At 37.4% G+C, this 26,735-nt stretch overlaps 1 protein-coding gene across 2 annotated transcripts in view; it reads left to right on the top strand.

Moving 5' to 3' along the window:
- Nucleotides 1–19,441, top strand: part of STK32B (serine/threonine kinase 32B) — a 116,835-nt gene extending 97,394 nt beyond the window's left edge. For both annotated transcript variants that reach the window (XM_042812384.1, XM_042812383.1), the window contains 4 exons: nucleotides 401–526; nucleotides 2,743–2,874; nucleotides 3,644–3,708; nucleotides 19,303–19,441. In XM_042812384.1, coding sequence (XP_042668318.1) covers nucleotides 401–526; nucleotides 2,743–2,874; nucleotides 3,644–3,708; nucleotides 19,303–19,441 — 462 coding nt within the window. The remainder of the gene's footprint in view (nucleotides 1–400; nucleotides 527–2,742; nucleotides 2,875–3,643; nucleotides 3,709–19,302) is intronic.
- The last annotated feature ends 7,294 nt before the right edge of the window (nucleotides 19,442–26,735 follow it).

Genomic DNA, 26,735 nt, shown 5'->3' with positions numbered 1-26,735 from the left:
CTGCTACCAGGATGCTCAATGTAACAATATCTTCCAATAAATTAAAGATGAAGTACAAATTGTTGTGTGACATTGAACTGTGATGTTTCATGTCACTTGGACTCTTATCTATTCGTAAACAGGCTTCTGTTACTAATTCATTTATACAGCTTACATTTGCAGCAGCCATCTGTTAACAGTTAGATTATATATTTTATATATATATATATATATATATATATATATATATATATATATAATATATTCATTCTATGAGTTACTACTTCCATTTTTTGGATCATACCTTCTAGAACTTGTTAGAGAATTCCCTAGCCATGCTCACACACTACATTGTGTACCATTACAAGTACATTTCCTGTTTTATCCAGTCCCTTAGAAAATTTCTTGTGCTTGATCACAGCTCCTCACCAAGGACCCAGAGTGCCGTCTTTCAAGTCTTGCAGATATCCAAAGCTCTCCATACTTAGTTGATGTCAACTGGGATGCTGTTCTGGATAAAGCTGTGACTCCAGGCTTCATTCCTAATGTAAGCTAACATGCCAGATGAACAGTGTTCACAAATTCTAACTTTTAACTTGTTTACACTTGCATTTACCACTTTTCAGTGATTTACCTCTCACAGAAACTTTATTTTGGATTCTGCTTCAATTAACTCAGTTACAGCTAAGAAAACGGAGCCTGCTTCATTAGACCATGACAAAAAAAAATAATAATAAAAAAAAAAATCAACTTTGTTCACTTTCAGCCCTCTTTAAAATGAAAAAAAAAAATGTTTTCTGACTGATTTTTAGCTGTTAGCGTCAACTGTTAGTTTACACTGTATTAGTGCCAACTGTGAGCCAACAAACACCAAGAATATTGTTGCTGTTCTGAAATTTAGGCATCTGGCATACCATTTACAAAGCTTTTATTATTCTAGTATGCAAAACCTTTTTCCTTCAAAACAGTTCCAGAATGACTGACCCATTTCCTTTTTGACAGTTTCCTTTACTAAAGCATTCAGAATTCACAAGGGAATTTGGTGGCAATTCTTTTTTTCTGTGATACCATTTTGTTCTTATTTTGATTTTGACATTAGTAAGTTGAACGGACTTGAATATCATGAAGTAAAAGCGGTAGCTGTAGCGTTAACACATTTCTTGACTTGGTTCAGTCATTGAAGCTATACTGCACCATAATTCTTCTCCAAACAATATATATAGAGTACTAAGGATGATTTTTTTAAAAGTGAAATTCTGCTGCTAAGAACTGGATACAAACCAGCTTTGGTCTGGAAGTGTACAGCCAAGCAATGCGTTTCACTCTACTAGCCCTAACTGCTTAGCAGGGAGGTATGGTAGCTTGGCTGTACTAATAAGAACCAATAATGGGACTACAACTTTTCCACATCCAGCTGGCTTATGTCCAGCCATCCCAGAGTCTGGGCATAACAAATATGGGATGGTCTCCAGCTGGCCACAGATAAGTATCTTTAACCTCTTAATTTACAGTTCTCATGTAGATGTTTGGTTCTTTTCACTGGATTCAGATATTTTTGAGGGTACCTGGGAGAGAGTAAGTTTCCTGAGAGAGTGGAAAAAAAAGTTGTCTTAGACATAACTTCAAAAGGAATCATGAAACCTATATGTTGGGTACTGCTCTTTTGGCCAACTGTTTTTTCCTCTGTGACTGATGTTGACAATAGTAACCATATTGCATTGCTGCACCAATTCCATTACTTTTAACTGCTACTTTTAAATATATGTCCAAAGACATATTTACGTTCTTGTCACTTTGGAAGTCACCACCACTGAATTTTGGAAGGAGTCTAAGTTTAGGAGAAATTATAGAAGGGTTGAGAAAGTTATTTTGCTCAAAAAAATATTATGGCAGCAAAGACAGATGGAAAAGGATTCAAACCCTAAGATTTCTTTAGTTCCTCACTTTCGTTTCCCCCATTCCAAAACCTGAAGAACTGCAAGAGGGAAAAACATAATACCAGTAAAAGTGAATCGCCAGAATAGTTAAGAAATGTGAAATTGAATTTGAGTTGCAAGACTGATTCTTGCTTGATCTTGGGAAAATAATATTCCATCTTTAAAAGTAGAAAAACAGTGTTTTTTACCTATAGAGATCAATCTGAAATTCCTATTAAAAAACTCTGCACGTTAGGATAGAGATTGATATTGCAGAGGTTGTTCCACCTGGTCAATCAGATGTACTAGGAAAAACAATGAAAATGTGAGTCAAAGCGTGTTTTCCAGGCTGACATATCTTTACACAGTATGCTTTGCTATTTCAAGAGACCAGATTTAGCAAGGCATTTCCCAAGAACCGTACTCTGTTGACCAAGGAAAGCATTCACTAATTAACTGAGACCAGAGAACAAAATATTTCTTGGTTTTCAGGTTTTAGGCAAGAGGCTGAGTTGAAGTCAGAGTATGCCATCATCAAGGTAGAGTCTCATTGTTTAAACAGCTTGGTGTTTCTTTCAAGAGCTTGTCTTGCCTTCCTTTCCTCTGATCCACAGATACATCTTTGAATTACTACTAGTGTTTCTATACTGTTTACCTAATTTCTTTATATTCAGCTTAGTCACATAAACAACAAATAGTTTTTTGTACTGCTAAATATTCAACAAAGGAAGCAAGAAATTATTTAACCTGCTTTCGTTTATTAAACTTAATGCTATTACCACTGACCACATAAACTGAAAAAATACCATGATACTTCAAAGAGTAACTTCGAATCCTTTCGTACCAGAAAGGAAGACTGAACTGTGATCCAACATTTGAACTTGAAGAAATGATCTTGGAGTCCAAGCCCCTTCACAAAAAGAAAAAGCGACTTGCCAAAAACAAATCCAAGGATGGAACTAAAGAAAGCTGCCCTCTGGTAAGTTTCAGCCACTGGCTCATAACATGTATTCTGTAATGAGCAAAGTAACTGAAGTTCTGTTCCACCATCTGTGAAAATACAGTTGGTCTCTATGTTTCTCTGTGTTTACATACAACTGCAGAATCCTTCTCCAAAGATGAAAGCAGCCACTTACCTCAGTGAAATAGTAACAGCACGTTGGAGCTATAATCATTTTTAAGATTATCACTGATGCCTGTTTAAAGTATAAAAAGAAGTGTTGCCAGTTGCAAATATGCTTCCCACACATGGCCAGACATTTAGGAGTATTTATTCACTACTAGTACCAAAAATGAGAAGTACGCAGTTAAATATTTCTTACTTATGAACATTTAAAAGCTGTCTTTCATGGCCTTACTCATGCGTTCCACATAGAAAGACATACTGAATAAACAGTCCAAACCTTTAAGGAGACAAAGAAATAACCATTCCTCAAATTTGAATTTTTATTTCATTGGGGTCTTTTTAATGAGTTCTCTTGCTTCTCCCAATAATTTTGAATGATTACAAAATCCATTTTTCTTAGAGTTATCAAAGTTAAGAATTCCCAGGAATTCCTTGTGGGGAACAGCTCTCAAAACAGGGAAAGAATGATTGCACTTTTAGGGCCCACTTATGAAGAATCTTCAAAATACCTTTTGGTAGCATTCATTCATAAGCTGTTTTATTTGGTACTGTTTCTGTAGGTGTGATCTTGTCTATGATTTTCTGTCATTTTTAATGAACCTATTCCTGCTGTTTTTTAAAGAACGTACACCTGCAGCAGTGCTTGGAAACTGTTAGGAAAGAATTCATCATATTCAACAGAGAGAAGTAAGTGCATTTCTTAATGCCTCTTTACCATTCACTACTGAAATTAATTTGAGAATGATTTTTTTCTCCCACTCTAAAGAAAAGCGGTTAATGATGTGATTAGCAGAGCTAAAAGCCTGGCTTTCTACTCATCTCATCCTCTTAGACTCCAGTGCAGTAGTTTTGTAGTTTCATCTCTGAAAGCAAGCAAAAGTACTTATAGTAAAAGTAGTTAGAAAGATAACATCAGTGTCCCTAACACTGCTCCAGAGAAGCCATTAACAATTAAGGAAAGGGAATACAATGCAAGGGACTGGGCTTTTTTTAGAACTCAGAGAAGAAAAAAAAAAAAAAAAAAAAAAAAAAAAAAAAAAAAAAAGAAAAAAAAGAAGAGAAAGCCCATGCAGTTTTAACAATATGAATGACAGGGTTCTGACTTGACAACCCTATTCATACTCCACCACTATAAAACAGGTTGTTTAATCAGATGCTTTTTCAGTAAAGCTAAATATTTAAGGTATATCATAAACAGAGAGAGCACTTCACATTTACCTGACAAGGAGAATCAGTAGAAATGCAAGTCTGAATATCAAGATATCAATACTGTTCCTGGTCCTTTTAATACACTACATTTCAGATAGCTTACTGTGTAATACACTACATTTCAGATAGCTTACTGTGTTTGAGTCTAAGCCACTGTAGAACTGCTTCTATTATGGATTGTAACACTCAGAAAGATCAGCACAATGGAATGGTGATACAGGAGGTATAATGACACAGGGACTACTACAATAGAAAGGGGTTACAAGGAAAAAGTACTTACCCATCTCTGAAGCTCTAGGCTTGCAAGGAAAACCTCACAAGGGAGGGCAGTCAGCCCTTAAATGAGGTCTAAGAGAGGTGCAGCCAGGCTGCAGCCCTTCTGGTCACACAGCTGAATTGCCTTCACCTGTGCTCCCAGTGCTGACCAGGTTCTTTCCCCAGGTGCTCAATCAGTGGTTCAGGCCATGACTCAACAGTTACCATACATGGATATAACTCACAACAGGAGAATTGTTTGTGGTTTTGGTCCATTTTTCAGTTTCATTCAATTATGTTCAGTGGTTTTATTTGTCCTGACCAGGTATTTACCTGGATTTCCAAAGTTATATGATGAGTAGAATTCTTAGGAACAATTGCGGATGTTTAAAGGCATTAGCTGTTCCTACAAAGACAATATCCAATAAATGATCATATCAGTCTTACAGGTGTTAATCCCAAGCACAGCTTTAAATTAGTTTCAAATTAACACAGTCAGATGCTTTGATACTCCTCCATAGTCCTCTGCATTAAGCAGAGTTGATTACACAGTCTAGCTGTTTGAAAATATGCTAAAAGTAATCACAATTTTTAAAATGTAGCCTCTTTCAAGAGAAAAAAAAAATGAAAATCCCCAAGCTAGAAATATTCTAGGAAAAAATACAGGTTGAGCAATGTAGAGTCATATAGTAATGTCCTGATAGAGTGTAGAATTAACCATTCCAGTTCTACGTCTTGCAATTCATTACTTGTAAAATATTTGCTAGGAAAAGCAGACTGTTTTTATAGAATGTCTCACTGATATTCTAAGGCTGTCTCTCTTTTTCAATATATACCTTTAAACTTACAACAGATGTTGCAAATCTTGAAATAGATCATACTCATTTTCATTCGGAGAAACTCAGAAGACAAGCAGGAACTGACAGGGTACAATTAAGGGGGAACAAATGAAGCATTAGGGTTAAAGATAAGGCTCACTATGCTAAAAAAATGCAGAAAAAAATCAAGAGACTGACTGAAGTGTTACTAAGCAGTGCAAGTGGGTATGCTGGTGATGGATTGATGATTGGATTAGATGATCTTAGGGGTCTTTTCCAACATTAATGATTCTATGGTTCTGAGTTAATGCTAGCAAGTATAGAAAGTGAAAATCAATGTTAGCAAATACAGAGTGTACACATTTCTATTTTTCTATTGCGTTCTAAAGTTCAGTATATAGTCATGGGTATTCACAGGAATGGTTTAAGGAAAATGAGCATGAGGAAGTATCAGTACATACCTTTAAGACATGATTACACACTGTCCCAGTACTACATAAAATGAGAAAAACAGCCTTTTGTAAGCCAAGTTCAAAAGTGATGGAGAAAATCTATTGTATTCTTCTGTAAGAGTAGCAGCAAAGTCTCTTTCTTAGCTTCAAATACAAACTAAATGGACTATGGTCTAGAATGTACTGGATCTTGGTTGGAGATTATGATCTTATGTTGATTTCAGGGACTTGTTTAGCTCTTTCTGCTGACGAATGGAATTTTTCTATTTTAAAATTTATTACTACAGATAGAGCTTTATTATATCTAGAAATGCAGCACCAAATATTATGCAGTATCTGAAGGCATCTTGCTAGCAATTTTTCAAGAAGCTGATCTTATTTAGAAGCTGTAGGCTATATTTTCTTCAGGCAATAAATAAAATATTGTACAGATAAAGCCATGATGTTTCTTTTTAGCTTCATTAGAAAGCTGAGCATGGATTATCTTGCTATTTTAGTGCTGTAATCACTAAAGAAATCTTCATATACATCTACATTTGCTTATGAATGTTCAAAACCTGAAATAGCACAAAATGAAGAAGCAGAAGCAATATTTTCTTGTAGAAGAACCTCATTTCTTATCCTTTATGGTTCCTGAGCCTCTTCCTCTCCCTGAAAGATGTCTTAAAGATTAAAGAGGTGAGCAAATAACGAACAGAGGAAACACAGGAAATATCTGCACCTCAGGCAGAATAATCCTTCAGCTGAATGCTTCACAAACTTGTCATCAAAATTATCAGACTAGTAATGAAATTAAAATCATAGAGCCACTTATTACTAAATAGAATATGCATTATATGTATACAATGCATATGAAAATGGACTCAAATTCTGAATACTGACTTTAATTAAAGGGATGGAGCAATTAGGAAAATTTCCGTATTTTAGTAGTATTTTTAGTAGTCATTAAAAACAACTACACAAAAAAATTATGTCACAATTTGAAACAGTTGAATGTCTGCTGTGCACAACCCCTCTTTTTTCTTGCTATGCTACTTGATGTTTGGCCATACCTAGTGCTTTCCTAATAGACACTGGGCAGCTGTAGTTGTACAGAGGGCAATTCACTTCCAGAATAAAGAGTAAAGGCTGAGTGACAATACCTTAGATATATTAAGATGCTTAAAATCTTATTTTCTGATTTTGTCCATGTCATATGCAAAAAACATAATATTCTCTGTATCAAATTAATGTTCACTTCTTTTGTAGTTCCTTTTCTTTCAGATTCAAATTCAGGGTCCCCAAATGCTCTCTTCCATTGCAGTTTGATTGCAATTGAACACTCATAATGATTTGCAATATCTCTTATTGAATGTGCTTTTCTTAACAGGTATTTTATGTCATTTAGTTTCTTTGGAGATACCTACAGTTTTACAATCCCTATAATATCTGAAAATTTTTTGGCTGAGGCTAAGGCACAACTTTTTTTCTTCTACCTTTGATTCATCTGCAGTCTATCTCTATCTGAGCTTTTCAAGGGTTTGTGCTGCTCTCCACTGATCTACCATCCCTTTTTTAAAAAATATGTCTGCTTTGGAAGATTTCTCTTGGAATCTCACACAATTGAAAACATACCTTTCTCAGCATGATCAAACCTAGATTGTTTTTGTTTTTGTTTTGGTGCCAATAACCACCGTGCAGCCAAACAGACTCTTTCACTTCTTCCTTTGTTTACCACTCATTATTACTGGTTTAGTATTACCTGTCCAAATGTTCCTACTTTCTTGGGAAACCAAGCTGCCTAAAGATTTAAGCACTAGCAAGTCTCAGCTGATCATCTTTCTACAGGTCTACTTTCAACTTCAGTTTTGAGGAAAAAGAGGTCATACAGAAACTTTCCATAATGTGTTTCTTTCACAGTTTCATGGAAGGAAAGAAAAAAAAGATTAATGAATATTTGAAATCTCATTTTCAAAGCCTTCTAGAAAAAAAATAGCTGAAGTTTTCTCAAGCAAGCAGACACATGATTGTGGTTGCTACACTTCACTAAATTAACATCCATCTTCAGGAATGAAAGTTTGTGGGGGAAGGGACACCTATATCAGAGTATTCTTATTGTCAAAGCAATGGAGAGGACCAGAGGTTCAGGATAGTTAGTCTAGAGCCTCAGCAATGCAGACAACCAGAAATGAACCTCTTGAAAACAAATCAAAAGTCAATTCACATAGGCGGGGGAAAGGCAAAATCATCTTCATTTATATGCATCTGAATTTGGAAATGTACCTAAATTTTATGATTCTAAGCAAAATATAATACATTTTTTTCTAAGTTACACTGAAAAGAAATCATACATATGATAAATGATGACCTCACAATACATCACAATTATTCAATAATTAGGACTTATTATTTCAGTTATTCAAGAGATTAGCTCTACGATTTCTCTTTGTCTGTCTTCATGTCCACAAATGTTCATGATATCTGAGACCCCTGATATGCTTATTGGTTCGGGAAGACTGGAAGTGTCCGCAGAAAGGAGGATATGCCACTGCAGACATTCATCTCCATTTGTCTTGTTTTTTGATGTCCACTCTCATCTAAAATGGGCCATTCTGAGATGGGAATCTGCATTAGATGGGATGTTTGTGTGTGCTTTTATGTTATCTCACTGCTTATAAAGTGTTCTTCTAGAGTCTGCATAAGAACACAAGTTTTACACAGTAATTTGTGTATGTATGTATATGTATGTATATAAGTATGTATGCATACATCTCCTTTTTAGAAATAGCGAAAGTAGAGCAAATTTATGACAGTAAGAGACTTAGGTAAGACTCAATTTGTCTCCTGTTTTTTGTGGATACGTCAAGCACCCAGTTCCTGTGAAACCCACCTGGAGATCATTTTCCTGTGTTTTGTCTGGGGCATAATATAATATATTATAATAAGTAGTCTTGTGGGTGCACCTCAGTGTCTAACCTGGACAGCTCTGGGTTCAGAGTCAATTCAGTGACTTCCACAGATCCCTGTGTTTGGCAACAACTTTCCCCAGGCACTGAGCAGGGAGGTTTGGTGACTGATTAACTGAAGGCTGAAATGATGCTATGCAGTCAGAAGTGAGCTACCAGGTCTCCGTGGCAAGGGGTTTGGAGATTCATCATCCTTGAAGTCCCTTCCAACCTGGGTCATTCTGTGATTCTGTGATTCTGTGGGTGAGGGCATTTCTTCTTCAGGGAATAAAAAGGCTGCAGAAGAGCTAGACTTTTTGTGATTCTAAGTTTTGGATTTTGGCAGAGAAATCTTTGTGAAGAAAAAGTGGAGAGAAATGAGACAGCAGGGAGGTGAGTTCAGGCTGTGATTGCTCCCTGGAAACTCATAGACTGATTCCTGGAAACCTGTTTTAGCAAGAACAGGAGAAAGGTACGGCTGAATTAGTCACCTCCAAGGCACTTATTCCAGTCTGAGAGTTTTTACTGAGTCAGGTCAGCTTCCCACCTTATAAAGTGTCATTAATTAATCCTTAAATTATTGACTTCATAGCTGTCATGAACCTGCAGTTTTGGTTAGAGATGCTATATTAAGGAAACTGGTGCTGCTGGGCAACGAAATTGTCATAGCTAAGATTTTCCCCCCTTATCTCTGATCCAGGATCCTCTCCCCAGCAGTAGGGACAGGGATGAAAGGGAAAGACCAAAAGCAAGATATGATTGAATGGCAACATCTCAGCGATGGGTCACAGCCCTTCTGTCCAGTCCTGCTTAGTGGTGGTAATCTGCCATGTGGGGTCACTGACAGAGAGCTGCAGATGTGCATGATCATCACTGCAAAGGAACAGGCTTTTTACAGGCACCATGCTATCATTTGCATATAAGTTCTCCACTTACTGTTATCAGTTTGTTATCTGCTGCCTGTTAACTGGCGTCTTCACTCCAGCTCCCTCTGTAATATGCTCTAAGTTCCAGAGGCTCAATGGAAAAATCTATGTTTGAGGATGTTTCTGGGAAGAAGTAGATCTACCTTTAGATTCCTACCTCTAGGAGATGTCTTCCTCCACCTGTATCTCATTTGGACGTGACCTAAAGGATCAGCCTACCTTGAAACTTCTACCAGAAGAATAAAGAAAGAGAAGATGTCAATTCAGTGACTGTGACACAGCTTTACAGGAGGACTACTCTGTATCTTTCGAGAAATACGCTGGAAGCAGGCCAGGAAACACCTATTTGACAAATAATATTGGCACTCACTGCTGAGAAAATATCCTTAGTCATGGGCATATGTTTGCAGTTTGTAAACTGGATTCTAGCAATTTTTTCTCCTTCTGTTCCCACAAAAACTATTCACCAATATGTTACTGGGAAAATTAGAGTTGCTTTCTTGTTTCTTATGCATGTGAATCCACAAACATATCTAAGATAGAAAAACGTATCACATTTTACAGTGTGGCTGAGCAAAACACATACTATTTAAGATGGATCTGGTCTTGGACAGCAAATAACCCATTTGTAATTTGTTTATTGTCTAAGCACAACTTTAATGTTGGTGTTTATCCATTTTTTTACTTTAATATTCGTAAATGGCTGTATATTGCTTGCTGTTTTCACTCATTTACTTCATCTTTTCTTTTATTCTCCTTTATTAATTCCCAGGGTAAACCTGAGATTTCAAGACATTGTAGGTGAACATACTACAGCATCTGGTATAATTTGTCACTTGACTACCACGTACCAGTATTTCACATGTCATTCACTTTGTATGTGCACCTGAACCCTTTATGCTTGATTACAAATTACTGGTTGATAAAAAATTATATTCACAGGCATTTACTGAGAGTAATTACTCAACAGGAACCATCAACCTGAATCAATTACCCGTAGTAGAAGCATATTTCCTGAAGGGTTTGAAGAAAAGGTGGGAGTAAATGTCATGAGTGTCAATGGTACAAGAACACATCTGCACTACATGGGAATACTTCCTCCAAAATTTAACTTTTTATATCCATCTGTAATAAAACACACCTTTTAGTCTGTGCCTCTGTCACTTAAATTTCAGTGGAGTTAAAACAGAGTTATTTGAATGAATGCAAGGTAATTGAGTGTGCTGTCAAAACACATGTGTCACAGAGTGTGTAGAAAACAGATCTGAGATTGCGGTTGTTTCCACTGAAGCAAACAGCACCAAGAGGACATGTTTAGAGTCAAAGGCAGACAGACTTAAATATTGGTTAGATGCAGAACTCCTACTCCAAAGGGTGTGTGCAAGATTTTCAAAAGAAACTGAAACAAATTGGAATTAGATGGCACATCTGCATGGATGAACAGGTAATTGCACCCCTGTGCTATTGGGTGACTTCCTTACCAGCTCTTGGCAGTATTTATCAGCTTGTGCTATGTACTAGGTTTATGGGACTATTCAGTTTCTGCATGCCTGAACAGTGTAGGTGTAAATTAACTCCAATCCAGAAGCAAATTGGCTCTGCTAAGCAGTGCAGTGTGTGCTGAATTTATGCAGCTGCTAGACAGGAGCCCTGAGTTTGTGTACAGAGAGGAACAGTATTTTTCTGGAGATGCAACAAGACCATATTCCTCTAAACTAATCAATTTAAAACTGTTTATTTAGTTTAAGCTCTGTTAGTAATCACTGAGGAGGGATGTATCTCTCAGGATAGGTCTGTGACACATACATAAGAAAACTTATACTGGAACTCATTATTCTACGTCAGTTCCTCTATCTTTTTCTGAGAGCCTGAGTTAATCTTTCAGCTGACTACAGTTAACTGGTATAAAATCTATTCCACAGCTCTGGGTTCACTGAAAATAAATGCCTAGCTGCCAGTCCAACGCTCACAGGCTTTCTGTGCTAATCGAGGTACCTCATATGGCACTGAACACCACTGTGGGAAAAACTACATTTGAGCCATATATGTCTAGTTTGGAGGACAAGAGGCTAAAAACAAGCAACAGTTACACTGCTGTGTGATGAGTATTGAGTCTTGCTCTAGTCTATCCTACAGCAAGGATCTTCTCCCAGCTTCCTCTGGTACGGAGTACAATTGGGCCTTCAGTTTTCATTGGAAAATCCTTACAAATTCAAGCACTTTTCTGAGATTCCTGTTTTTGTGAGAAAACTGCTGAGATCATTCTGTACACAAGACAAAGAAGAGCCCAGCATTAACTCTGCTATGATTACTGCTCCTCTTCTGTAAAGACTTATTTTTTTAAATAAAAAAGCACATCAACTATATACAACTGTCTCACGGGATAGTTTTAATTGGCTGTGTAATTAGCTAATTTACTTAATTAGATATCCAAATTTGGCGTTCTTTAAATTAATTTATCATTTTTCAGATGTGTATTTCTCCTTCCATTTCTACTGTCCTTTCTTTCTTATTCTTCATTTTCCCCCTTCGTTGATGTTTTTTGTCTTCCATACTGCCTATTAGCACGATCCCTGCCATGTGTTTTTCCCAGGCTATGATCGTTCTCTAAAGTGATGTCCTTCATATTTCAGAGATCAGCATCAACCAAAGGCTGTCCAACCACTACTTGGAAAACAAAAGCCCTTTTTTGAGGATTAGAGAGTTTATCCATAAGGATGCAACCTAGTGTGCATTGCTTAGATTCCAGGCACCTATCCCTCCACTATTTTATCCTCTGGTATGAATGCAGCCAATGCCTAAATGTGGAGAACTCAATTTGTTTTCTGTCTTGAAAGCCCTCTTGGATACCATTGACAGAATGGGACATAAATGAACAGTTTGGCAGATAATCAGGCTAGTGGGTAAATTAATCCTATGAAGAACTATTTTATCAGGTGGTTCTGATACATACTGTTATGGAATCAAAAGTCTTCTTTTCAGAATGGGGAATTTCTAAATAATTGACAAGATAACATCAAGACTTACCTCAATTTGCATATCCAACTCATACACCATGTCCTCACTCTGTAAACCTGGGCATTATACAGAAGAATCAAAGGTCACAATTATATCTGTGTCTTGGACCAAGAAGATGTCCTGTGAGGACAATCCAGAAGTGTCATGTTTGCTCTTTTTTTGTTAACATGCTTCTGCAATATTTACATTGGGCAAAATTAATGTTTTCATCTTTATGGATGGAAATGTAAAATAAGCAAAATTCCTGAGTTTCTAATCAACTCACAAACTCATTTTAATTAGCTTTTTAAAAGAAGAAGCCAAATACATGAATTTCCACTCCATTCTGATATACTTGCTGGTTCTTTCATTTAGGAAAGTAAAAATATTCTTCCCAGTTTTATTCATTCAGTTAAAAAAAAAAAAAAAAAAAATCATCAGGTGATCTTTGCTCTCTTCTTTCTTGTTCTTTATTTTACTTTAAGAAAACAAATGTAGCTGAATGAAAAACCTGGCAGATAAGAACTAGTAAGAAGAGTAATGGAAATATGAAAGAGTAGCACTCATTTATAACTGCAAAATACTGTCAGCTTCTTCAATTTCACACAAAAAAAAAACCAAAACAGAACACAACAAGAGATAATTTATAAGAAAAATGTTCAAAAATGCAGGCAGAAAATTAAGTGTCCATGTATCAAACTCAATTCATATTCTCCACAGTGGCAGCCAAATGAGAAGCAAGCTGCTAAGTTATCAATAGTTCTACAATCATTGCCTGCAACTGATGATAAAATGATGGCAGAAAATAGTGGGAGAAGTTTTCAAAATGAAATATAAGACTCACATGCACAAAATGCATTATTTTTTGAAAAGACATGGGCACTCCACAGGACCTGCCCATATTACTGCCAAATAACCTCCCTGATTTTGTAGCATAGGCACTTCTGCTGCAGGGCACAAGCTCCTATAAAGCTTAAACAAGAGATTTTTTAATAATGAAAAAGCTTTCCGAATTATTGGGGAAGTCAATCTGTTCTTCTGGTTAAAGCATGATGGATTATGGGTGCCATGAACATTTCTAGTCAGCATCAAAACAATGGAATAGAGTCTTTTGGGGGCTGCAGGGAGAGACATCCCAAAAAATGAGCTGCAATGACCAATATTGTTAACTTTCAAATTCCTACCTCCCATTTGTCACTGCATATTCAGTGTTTAGACTGGAGATGTGAACAAAAAACATATTTCCCCTCTTAATGTTTACAGAGATATATAATATTCAAATAAGCCAACAGCTTTCCATTTATACTTTCTATCACACTCTGGATTAGCAATACCAAGGGCGATGCTGGACTTCAGGTGATAGTGTGAGTCTATTTGAGTCTTCACAGTCCAAATCCTTCTGATGTTTCTCAGAAAAAGTTTATCTGCATAAAACCACTTTGAAATTTAAGGAACACAGGGATATGCTCTGTACTTGTTTCACAGGGAAGAAATAAACAAGTTTTATTGTTGAAGTTAGATTTCAAAATCCCATTGAAGCCTTTTTTTTTTTAACACCTTCTGACTGGGAACAGTGCCAAGAAATCCCACTTCAGTCTTGGCTATCTACAGCTAGCCTATGTCTTGTCTAGAGACACTGAGTATTTGCAAATTTGTTAGTGTCTCCACGAGTTTTTGCTGCTGTAGGGTTTCTCATGCTTCATGGATTATACCACTCATTACCACTCATAGCATTATACCACTCTGTAAAAATGATTTTGTATTTCACTGGGGTTTTTGCAGTATTGCTGGATATTTTCCAGAATGCCCATCATTTTTGTTATGTGGAGTAACTTCCACATTTCTAGGAGCACATCCAAACAATACCTGTATATTTATCTGTCTGGCTTCTTCTAACTTTCTTAAAAACTTTCATTGATGGATTTTTATGTTAAGAACGGAAATATTTAGTGTTATATTTTGAAGGGATACTAGCTACAAGGAATCTATATTTACCAACTGATATCCAAAAAATATTGTATGTCCCCCTTATAACTTCTGTATCTTCCCTAAAGACAAATCAGTGATACGCACAGTGATGTACTGTTGAAACATTGAGCACAGCAATAATGGGTGGGCTTTTTTCATTGTTTCTTTTTTCCCTCTTGATTTTGACATGTTCATAATTAGCCTCCCAGCAAGACCATCTGCAGAAGAGATCAACAGTACTTAAGTGTATCTGATAAATCATAGAATTGAGGAGTGTTTCTAACTAATTAGAAATCTGTCCCCCCCAGGATACATTAATTTGTAAATCTAGTATAGACATACTTGCTCATTTTGGACCTCAAACCTCTTCTTTGTGAAGAATAACTGGGATAAAATTTTCTACAGGGTTTATTTCTACTCTTAAGGGTTTATTTCAGGAGATGTAAAGGTTTCCCTTAGTTGAATTCTTTATCCTGCAATAAAGCCATAATTTCTAAAATTTGACTTACTATGCCTTCCTTTTCCGCAAACCAAATGCAAATGCATTTGTTTTTACTGGAAAGGGGGTTGAAATATTAACAGACTAAGACAAGATACAAAACCTAGAAATGATAAAGCAAATTCCAGGATCTACTCACAGCATTTTCTTTCTTCCATATTCAGGACAGTGCTTTGCAAATCTGGCAAAATCACTTACAAATTTAACGTAGTAAAAAGTGTCGTGTGGAACCTGGTATACGTGGAACGGTACTTCTGTCTGGCTTGAATTCTCTCTCTGCTGGTAGAACTTTTAACCTTGATGGCTGCTGTTTTTATTTTCACATTTCTGAGGCTTCTTCCTTCCTCGCTGCTGGAGAACATGCTGCTCAATACTCAGAGTTGCACACTATTGAAATTGTGTGGATCAATGGTGACGGCAAGGATATCTATGCTTATCTATTCTTTGGCTCAGCAGAACCACTCTTAATTTCCAGTGTAACTATATTTGAACCTACTTATCCATTTGTACAGAATTGTTGTGAAATAAATTTAACAGACATTGTGCTAACTCATTTTCAGCTTCTTTTCCCTGCAGGCTTTTTCTTCGGGTATGACTATCCAGTAAAGCCATTTGTTCACTCTTTTCATCCACATCTGGCCATTTCACTATTTACCCTCTATTCATAGCATTCAGCAAAGGAATAACTATATGGTTCAAAACCACAACAACTATGTTCCCTGTAAGCCATTCATTTCTCCTGTGTCTTTATCAAGTTATCACAGGCTGTGGCTGCATCAGCTTAAAGGAGAGATAAGTCATTCACTAGAAAACAGTTTCCGACAAATGATTTATTGCACTAGTGCCATTTTTTAAACAGACTGGCCCAGAGTGCATTTATTTTGCCAGGATCACAGGGACTGTGTTGACCTACTCGTGTTTTTGTAAAGCTGACAATATCTGCTGGAAAAGTGGTCCAGCTCTGGCATCAAGTGATCAAGAATGCATGAAAAAAGGGTGAGGTTCACTTCTGAAATTGCCCGACATTTAATTGAAGAGACTACTTGTTCACACACTGCTGCTGTGGTGAGATTTGTTTAGGTCTTGACCCGAGCCTCTCTGCACTTTGGAGCTGTATTGAAGTACAGAATAATTGCCTAATTTTATTTATTTTTCTCAAATTTCAGTGTTTTGGGGAAGAGAGAACACCCCCAGTAATGTCTCCAAGACCAGCTAAATCTTTTTGTTCAGAGAGTTTCCTGTTTCTTAGTCTCTTACAAATCTGAAATCATGACCATTGAATCTATAACTTTTCTTCCTTTTACACTGAACATATTGTATTAGACAGCCCAAAACCAAAATTTCAATAATTTTCTTCATCTGGTATATAGAGCGGAGCCTTAATCTGCTACTTGGTGGTTCCCAAGTTTGCTACCAGGTTTCATCAGGTGCTTGCCTTAGTTTTAGAAGTCTCCGTTTCCTTTTTCATATCTTCCATACCAGTAATTAATCAATCTCCCCTCCTTGACTTTGTATTTTTATACATGTTCTTTTTTTGCTAGTTCTTAGCCACCAGTTGCTGGACCTAGAATTATGACTAGCTCCAATCCATATGATATTTCTGGACAAACACTTTTCCACTTCAGCTTCACCCCTTTACACTTTCTTCACTTGCAGGGAGAGAGGTTGAGGGACAGAAAATGTCTGCAATTTGCCCAGAGGATGACCATTCATTAACACCTTCTGTACTCCTTCAGTATAAACAGAATCAATATCTCCTGAATCTTGACATATTTTTACATCCCCAGGACATACTGGCAGGTAGTTGTTACCCATAATAACTCCTTACAATAAAATATTATATTTTAAACACTCAATAAAGGGATATATAATTTATTAAATATTAAATAAGAGTTAAATTTTGTTTGCATCATTAGATTAATAACCTGTTGCTTACATTGATAGTTTGTACATGTGGGTAGTGAATCTAGATACAGACACAGAAAATTTCTGTTAAGAGAATACAATGAAACACTGCTAAAACAATGTACTCTTTACCACTTCCAAACTCCATAATCTAAATATGCTTTAATAGCAGCCCTTGGGAGTAGGGACAGAATAAAAGACAATAAATGGAAATAAATCAAAAAATAGAAACCAAATTGGGAAGTTTGAGGCTAGCCACTGGTGTCTTTTGAACCTTTAAATGCTACCTTTATGCCAGTTTGAGTGGTTTTCATTAAAAAAGACATGTTTTTCTGCTTTCTGCTGTTACTGAGAGGCTTCTTCTTTTTCCCATTAATTGTAAGGGTACAGTGAATGCTTGCTTTTTCAGATTTTTACAGACAAAGTAAATATTAAAGAAAAAATCAGGGGAAAACATTTACATGTCAGAGACCAATGCAACGATTCCTCGGTCTCCAAACATTGCATCATCCCACTAATTAGCACAGGCCTGTAACCCACGATTTTCAACAAGATTTTCTAAGCACTGTGGCCATTTGTTTTGATGTCTACAAATACCTTGGTCTTGAAAGAGCCAGTATCTCAAACCCTGAAGTGGTTCAAGTCTTTGTCTGATTCAATTACTTTCAATTACTTTCTTGGTAGTTCTCCAGATCTCCTTTGAAGCCACTGTAAAATAAAATAAAAACCATGCCATCATATTTGTTATGTTCCATCCTTTGTTGCCAAGATAGTTTCAACAGTAAGTTACATACTCCACTGCTGTACAGGAGCTATATATTTCAATTTTCCTAGGACACTTGGGTGAAAATCCTTTCTTGATGATTTGTTGAAGTTCATTTGAAAGTTCACAGAATCACAGAATGGCCAGGGTTGGAAGGGACCTCAAGGATCATGAATCTCCAACCCCCCTGCCACAGGCAGGGCCACCAACCTCCACATTCAATACTAAACCAGGCTGCCCAGGGCCCCATCCAACCTGGCCTTGAACACCTCCAGGGACAGGGCATCCACAACCTCTCTGGGCAGCCTGTTCCAGCACCTCACCACACTCTCTGTAAAGAACTTCCCCCTGACGTCCAACCTAAATCTCCTCTCCCTCAACTTAAAACCATTTCCCCTCATCCTGCAATTATCAACCCTTTCAAAGAGTTGATTCCCCTCCCCTCTGTAGGCTGAGTCCATTTTTATTATTTAGTCTGACTTATAGTTTTTTATTTAATGTGCCAGTGTTTGTGCTCTTTTAATCTTTATCTATTTGGAAAGTGTTTTCATTAAAATTAAATATTCTTCCTTAGACATCCATTTAGCTAAAGCAGAATTTTCATGCTCTTTTACATTCTATTCTGAGTTGTCAGTTGATGTCTCTATATTTTTATTTTACTCTTTTTAAACTCACAATTTACATTGCACTTTTACATGTTTTTTATTAAATAATTTCTATGTATTCAGTGTTACTTGCAAAGGTATTTCTCTGGAGTAGATGGTATCACTTATGGTCTCTGTTACAAAGTGTTTCTCCCATGGCTTCTCCAGTGACAGTTCCTAGTGCCTTTTTTTGGGAATACAAGACCAGCTGTTCATCATTTTTAAAGAATAATCAGAAAAAAATTCCCCCCCCTAAAAAAACAACAAACAACAACCCAAAACAATAGTTTGTATTTTCAAAAATTGATTTCTATAACAGCTTCCCCGTGAATCTTCCACCTCTTTACAGAAGTACTTATGTCTTTGTATTTGGAAAACTACATTAAGTATCAAAAGAGTCACTGGAAAATCAGAGAAGTTGATACCAGTGTTGAACAGAAGTATTGAGTTCGATGATAAATTATTGGTGAGGATTGCTGGTGCCACCAGGTCTGCAGCTGTTCTCTAGAAAACGGTGCCTAGAGGAGATTATATAATGCAGGATTTTTGTTGTTCCATGAAACCACCTATGAGGCCACACATGAATATGTATTCACTGGACACGTTTTCTTGTGCTGGTAGAGACTTTGTCATGCTACATCTAGATAGAGGTGACCAGAGAAAGCACAATCCTCTGCTAGTTATTTGCTTTGATAGGAGCAGGATTTAACCAAGACCTGACTGTACATAGGAAGAGAGAAGGAATTCAAAGGCATTTAATACAATAAAAGCTAGGAAAGTTAGTATAGATTGAATGTTGTGGAAATCTATTTTATACACAGGTATATGTGGTTATCCATAGGACAGACAGCAACAGTTATGCTGATTCAGTTACCTGCAGGTCAGAGCTGTAAATCTGTTGATGTTTGTAACCTTTGGCAGACTAAGAAGGCAGCAGGATCAAAGCGGGCAGACTTCCAGCACAGACAGCAGAGCATCCTTGCAGAGCCATGGGAAGCTTCAAGATGGACGTAACAACAACTTGCTTGGACATGGCTGTACAAGAGGCTGCAGCAGCTAGTGAGCTACAGCTCCACACAGGCTTTCACCTGGGGGTGAGGAAGAATCCTCTCCCACATGCCTTCATACTCACCCCTTGGATCCCAAGCAATCAGTCCTCCTGCAGGATCCCCAGCTGAGGGCAAGTCCACAGAGAAAATGGCTGAGAACTTCGATCTAAGACTGTTCTTCTGACTCTGCCACTGGAAAAAAGCGACCATCAAGAACAAAATGCAGTTTTATAAGTTTGACTTTCCTTTTCAAAATCCTGGAAGAAAACTTGAAACAACTCACTAGGCAGCCTCTCAAATATTGCCATGTTTCTGGCCATTTGCAAGAGACAAGTTGCACTGGGGCCAGCTTTATCTTGAAGACTTTACGCTATCCTCTCTGTCTCCATTAATTAAAATGATCCAATGTTGAATTTCATGGAGCTGCTAGACACAGCTGTTTCCAAACATCTGCTGTTGAGTTTATAACAGATGTACATGATGTAAATACATGATTGTAGTGTCAAATAGGATAAACACTGAATAATTTCATTTGACTACCTGAAGGCCATTGGCAATGTTGCACCGTGAATGTCTTCATTTTGTTCTTTAACTTCATGCATTCTGCTGTGTAGTGAGAGATGTGACCCAGGCCAAATCAAACTGTTGCCAGTGACTCTTGTGGATGCAGGATCAGACACATCAGCAGTGTTTCATAAATATGACAAAGACAGATCTTTATAGACTGACTGAGCCTGAGCTGAAAAGCAGCTTAGGAAGGAGAGCTAAAAACACGAAGAATTTGCTCAGATCCACAGTTAAATGTTATAAATGTGAAGAAATCTGTTTCCATGGATCTATTCTGGACAAGAACTGTCTTGAATAGAAAGAAACATACATTATCCTTTAGTATTGATTAGATGAAGTCTCTTTTTTTTAATTGAAAAAAAAGAATAGCATCCACAATCTCATATATTTAATACATTTATGGTATTTTACAACTTGTACATCCACATTTTGATAATAAATGCATGCTCGTTCTGTCCAATTGTGCTTTTCTTTTTAAGAGTTATGTAAACAAATTTCATTTCAAATTTTTTTAAGACATAATGTAAGCCTTTGGAAGTGATAGGCATTTTATTTGTAATAACCTATTTTTACTGTATTGTTTCCATTTTATCTTTTAGAAAACAAAGTTCTTTGTAATCAAATAGATTTTAAAATTTTGTTTCACATTATATGTAATTTTTTTGTCAAAATTTTTTCATAAAATACAGATTTTTTATTGCTCCATGAAATGATATGGTGTTCCTGTCCACAACAGAGAAGTTTACTAAAGCACTAAGGCAAAGACTTTACATTTGTTATAAGCATAGTGTGGATTTACTTGCTTAATTTTGGCACAGACTGAAATCATAGGATCAAACAAAGGGGTAGAGATGCTTTGGTCTTAAAGAGAGTAGCTTTCATTGCCCAGAATAAACTGTTTCATGATCATAACTCCTTATAACGATCCTTTATTATTATTATTAATAATGTTTATTTCACATTGGAAGTTCCAGAGTAACATTTTATATAACATCTGGAAAAGCCTATTTCTCTGTTTCATTTAAAATGTATTGCGATCTTTGATCTCGATCCTAGAAAGAAATGAAAGATTTTATGAGAGCAATCCTAAACAAATTAATGGCACTTCTCATTTGCGGGATCCATGCTGTAACAGATATTACAGATTAAAGCCACGAAGCTTTAGGAGGTAAGGTCAGTAATATATGAAGCATGAAATGTTCCTGAGATGTCACTCACGAGGTTGTCAGCCTGCATCTGCATTGTGGAGCTCCTCGTGTTGGGCTGCAATGCTTGCTAACAGACACCCAGCCACTATGCAGTCTGTCTATTGAACAAGTCCTGATCCACAGCCTTTAAAATACAAGAGTTTCATCAATGACACACTAAAATCCGAGGATTTTTCCTGCAAGTGGAATTCAATTAGCAGCAGGAGTCTTTTGAACATTTGCAGTTTGATCTGGCTGGCTGCAGGGGACTTTTGCCAATGCTTCACTAAGCTGTTTTTGAGATGAGCCTGGTTATTTGATAGATGGCATCTCCTTGAATGTGTTTGTAGAGCGTTATGCACAAATGCAATCCCACACAAACACTTTAATTTCACAGTTGTCACCACACAGTCATTTCTCAAGCAACTTTGCTACTTTAAAAAAAACTCATGGCACTGATGCTCAGGTGCATCCAGAGTCCATGACACTTCCCCTGACTGCAAGCTGAACCTTACATTGCATATAACTGCCTTCATCTGCTTACTGTGCAGGTCAACAGATACTCTTGGCTACACTGTGGTGACCCAATGCACTTTTCATCTTTCCATTCTAACACTATAAAGAACTGTCCTACCCTGGGAAGCACCGATAATGGTGCAGAAGTGAGCTTGTTCTTAGCTTTGTTGGAATCTAACAATGACTAGAAGGAAAGTCATGCGGCTTGGGAATAATCCTGAGAAGCTCTGGGATGGGATTTGTCTCCTTGAACTTCAGACTTGAACAAAAATGCACATGCCTGCAGCTCAGTTAGCCAGATGTAGGCTCAAAAAATAAGAATAAGAATAAAGAAAGATGCTTGTAGGATGCAGTGCCTTTGGTCAGTCTTGATTTTCTCCTTCAGCAGATGTATGTCCCTGTAGTTCTGCCTCCATGGTGTATAAAGTCAGCATACACAGTCATTGGCAGATGAATCATGTTTGTTACGGCATAGGCATTTTGTGGAGTTGCAGTCTCATTGTTATGAGAAAAAAGGAACGATCGTGGTCATTTCAGCAGCAGTAAGAATGAGCCATTTAAAGTTTCCATCCTTGCATGCAAAAGTAGTATTATATTTTATACCAAAACAGTCACTTGCAATGAGTGCTGCCTTGCTTTTCCACCAGAAATGAAAACAATGCAACCCAAATAAATGGGGAAGGTTTCTACAAAATACTTCATGAGACAGAAGGGAAAAACAAAGTGTAGAATATATAGGCATGAAATCAAAAGAAACTCCTTGGGACTCATTTGTTCTCTATGGCTTTATTGCTTTGCAAAAACAGCCAGTGATTCTAACTCCCAAAGTCTCTTTTTGTTTCTTGTCATCATTTCAAGGGTAAAATCTTTTTTTCTTATTTCTCTTCCAGGGAAGAGAGAGAGAAGTCTAACACAACTGGAAAAGCAATTTGCTGCTACATTTTGTTGCAATGCCACTTGCTCTGCAGTGTTACAGTTCTGCTCACACACACACATTCCCACAGCATCTTTCTACCATAAACTCTGCCAGATTTACCTTCTGTTCAGTTTGCTCCTTCTACACTGTGAATTAAATATTGGCACAGCACAGTAAATGTTTAATTACCAACCACCATAAATACAAATAGCTCTTTTCATCTCTAGTCTTGACAAAATGATTAATGAAATATATCCAAAAGTTTTTAATGTAGATTTTTGGAGATGGGAAGGATGGTGATAGATCTTGGTACACTATTGACATGAAGGTACTTAGTGGAGAAAATACTATCCAGCAATCCATCCATCCATCCCATCAATTTAGATGTTTTCTGCTTGCAGGAATAGATAATCACAATTCAAAACATATTTCTTGCAGCTTATGCTAAACCTAAATGCTGGTACACTGGGATGCAAAGTGACCAGCTGAATGAGACCCAGAGAACTGTTCTGTTTCCCAGTTGGGTAGCTACACCAACACTTGCATATGGAAAAGTACTTAGCAGCACAGGAAAACCTTGGAGGTTTTGGAGATGTTCATTTACAGCTGTGGTGGGTGCTGGAAAACAGATATTCCAAGTGCCTTCAAGTAGAAAGCAAACAAACAAACAACAAAAAAGCAAGGTATGCTCTTGAACCTCCTGTGCTAATATCTGCCTTGAGAGCAGATCTGGAACAAATCACTGCCCTTTACAAAATCACCATTATTTGTATGTCTGGCTTCACCCATAGCACAACAGGCTCCTGACCACAAGAAGGCAAGGCTCCACCTACTTACAGCACTGGGCTGCTCAGACTCTGGCTGCTTGTGTAGCAAAAGGAAAAAGAGCTCGTGGCAGCTGCTGGAGCCAAAAGCTCCAAAAAATAGACATTATTTCCTATGCAGCCATTGCAGCTCAGTCCCTCAGCACACACTGCCAACAGGCTCTGAAGTAAATTCGAAATGAGGAATAGTGTAAAAGCTTGTTCAGATCCTTCTGGTGGCCTCCATGCAAGCCCAGTGTGATTTCTAAATCAGAGCTTTGCAGCTCCTCTGAAGAGCATATTCTTAGATAAATAACTATTTTCTTACGCACATTGTGCTTAATCATCTCAGCTTCCTCCAGAGTACTTCTGTATTTTAATGACTGGATCAACTGCTCTCTGGCCAGCAGGGAGAAACGTTTTGATATTTTTAGCATTCATTTAGCAGTGGAAATTAGCTTGCTATAATCATGTTTGTGAGAAAACACACACTACAATCAGGACTATAATAATGACTGATATTAGCTGTGCTCTATACATCAATGAACTTGGCTCAGATATACAAACTTTTTTCTTTTTAATTGGGAAGGATGAATGTATCTTATCAATTGGAATAATTTCTAACAAAAATAGCCAAACTCTTGAGTCTTCCCAGGCGCTCAAAATCATAAAGTAGGACAGAAAAAATTGTTGTTCAATCTCGGGGATTTTTTTTTTTTTTTTTTTTTTTTTTTTTTTAATTCAATTATAAAAAGCAAAGTAAGGATATAAAAATTCCGCAGCATTCAATTCTCATTAAGAGAAAGAGGACTAAAATGAATCCTAAAAATAAAAGTCCTCCCAAAGTTTATGCCCATTATTATAGAATTAGGTAGAAATCAGTATTCTCCAAAACCAATTACCTGAATAGATTTATTCATAGACACTTCCATAGGCAAAAATATTTTGGAACTTGAGCACTAGAGAATGTTTTGCATCTTACTTTTTCCACTGATTTGATATGTGTTATATTTCTTTCTGAAAATTTTCCCACAGTGATTATTCTGTATTTGGAAAATCCCTTTTGGAAGAGCACTATATAATTTAATTAGTAGTTATAACTTTGCTATGCAATTCCGTAGCAAGGATAACATTGTGCAGTCAAGGAGCTAAGATATTGAAGCAATTTCTGGATAATTACTAACAAGGATACAATTTAAGTCTTGAGCCCTACCACGATGAATTCCATATACATACATTAAGGTGGGTCAGACACTACTGCAAGGAATTATAAATCCAATTCAAAATTTAAAGATATAACTTGAAGACAGAGATAAACTGGAGAAATCATTGCTCAGGGAAGGAGGTAACAGTAAAATCAGCCTATTAAATGTAATGAGCAGCCCTGTAATGCAGATTTATGGATTTTTCTCCTCCATTAAATTATATGCACAATCTCCTTTAAGGCCATAAGTTTTCCATTTAATTTGAAAGCTGAACTAATCTTGGAGAGAATGGATAGGGCTGAGGGAGCAGAGAAGAGGCAGTCGGTGGCAGTGACACTGGCAGAGCTGTCATTAGTCTTCTGCCCAGCTTAGGCCAACATGAGAACAAAAGATTGGTTTCAGTGCACAGAAAATCTGTGCAACTGCAGAATCAAACTAAAGCGATCTGCGAAGACGTGAACTGAAGTACTATGTGAAGAGACTGAGACCTAACCCCTCAGAGATGGGTTATTCCTGGTGAGATGCAGCACAGCATACATACAGGCATGTAGTACAGACATTGAACTTCAGCAGGAATGTGCTCCTCATGAGAGGTCATTCACTGAGATTTAATCTTCCTTCGCAGCCCAAAGATGCTCCCTAACAAAAACTCAGCAGCAGATGTGGTGGAAGGAGGAATATAGAAGAAAATGTGGTATAAGGAGGAAAGCAAGCCTGTCTGCAGGATACCAGATGCTATCACCATCAGGACTAAGCAAGCCCTGCCTTCTGTACTGTCACGCCTTGCTTCTTTTAATTGTCATCTTCCTCTACATTTTCCTAGCTCAGTGCAACTCACTTGGCTCCTTCCTCTCTTCTGACAGCAGCTGCCAATGTCCAAACTTCCCCAGCACTCTACTCTTCCCGGCAGGCTGGATCTAACAACTTCCCCCACCATATGCCTGGATGAGACTTCTGAAAGAGCATTCTCAGGCAGGACCACTGTTACCTAAATTCATTCTCCATGTCAGCTGAGGCATTGAGGTCAACATGCCATCATCCTGCCCCTCACATGCTCACCCTTTCCTCTTCTGAGCATTTTTGGTGGAAGAGCTTGCAAATACTTAAAGGTCTACAAACCCTGCCTTTCCTAGGTTCTGGCAGGGTATTCACTCCACAGGTGTTCCTTCGGTGACATCCACATGCAAACACTGTAGCACAAAAATCAGTCACTGCTGAGCACCATTCTGACTGACAGATCAAGCACAGTCCTCTCACAGTCCTGCCCAACAGTGCTCCAAGATATATATATATATATATATATATATATACACACACACACACACCACCTTTTTCTTCCACCCCAGTACCAGTCAGACTAAAGACAGATTGTAACAGACTTACACTGTTACTGTAAAGACGAGTCAAAAGCTCCTGGAATTAAAGTCCGTGGAAATACTGATAGCCTGTTGCAAGCCCACAGAGTACACTGGTAAGAGTGATTCAGAGGCTTTTCTCATTCTTCTGACTTCAGTACAGGGCTTTATTTTCCATTTTTCAGATAGATGCACATTAATATCGAACACCTAATTAAAAAAAAAAAAAAATAAAAATGAACACTAAATAGAGCAAGACAACCTGCAATGTAACATTTATTTTGAAGAGATTCCTGAAATATGTTTTCACCATCTCATCAACACAGCCATTTGAATTAGCAAACTAGTTTTCCTGCAAGTAAGAAATACAAAGTTACTCAATAAGGACACACAAATGCCCTGAACATCCATGACTGATTGTGTGTTCACATTACTAACTTATATAGAATGGCTTAGATTGGAAGGGATCTTAAAGCCCATCCACAGACAGGGATGCCCCCACCAAATCAGGCTGCCCAGGGCCCAATCCAAGCCAGTCTTGAATGCTTCCAAGGAGAGAACATCCACAACCTCTCTGGGCAGCCTGTGGCAGTGCCTCACCACACTCTGAGTAAAGAACTTCTTCCTTAACACCTAATCTAAACCTCCTCCCTTTTTAGTTTTAAGCCATCCTCCTTATCACTATCTTCCCATGTAATATCTATCTTCCCTCATGTTATAAGCTCTCCTCAGGGACAGGCAAGCATCATTCTGAAG

Source organism: Centrocercus urophasianus, unplaced genomic scaffold, assembly GCF_019232065.1.
Source record: "Centrocercus urophasianus isolate 14NV4802_14NV808 unplaced genomic scaffold, USGS_Curo_1.0 seq_13, whole genome shotgun sequence".
NCBI classification, from domain to species: domain Eukaryota; kingdom Metazoa; phylum Chordata; class Aves; order Galliformes; family Phasianidae; genus Centrocercus; species Centrocercus urophasianus.
Note: the sequence above shows the minus strand (reverse complement) of the source record. Positions and strands in the feature narration are given on the sequence as shown.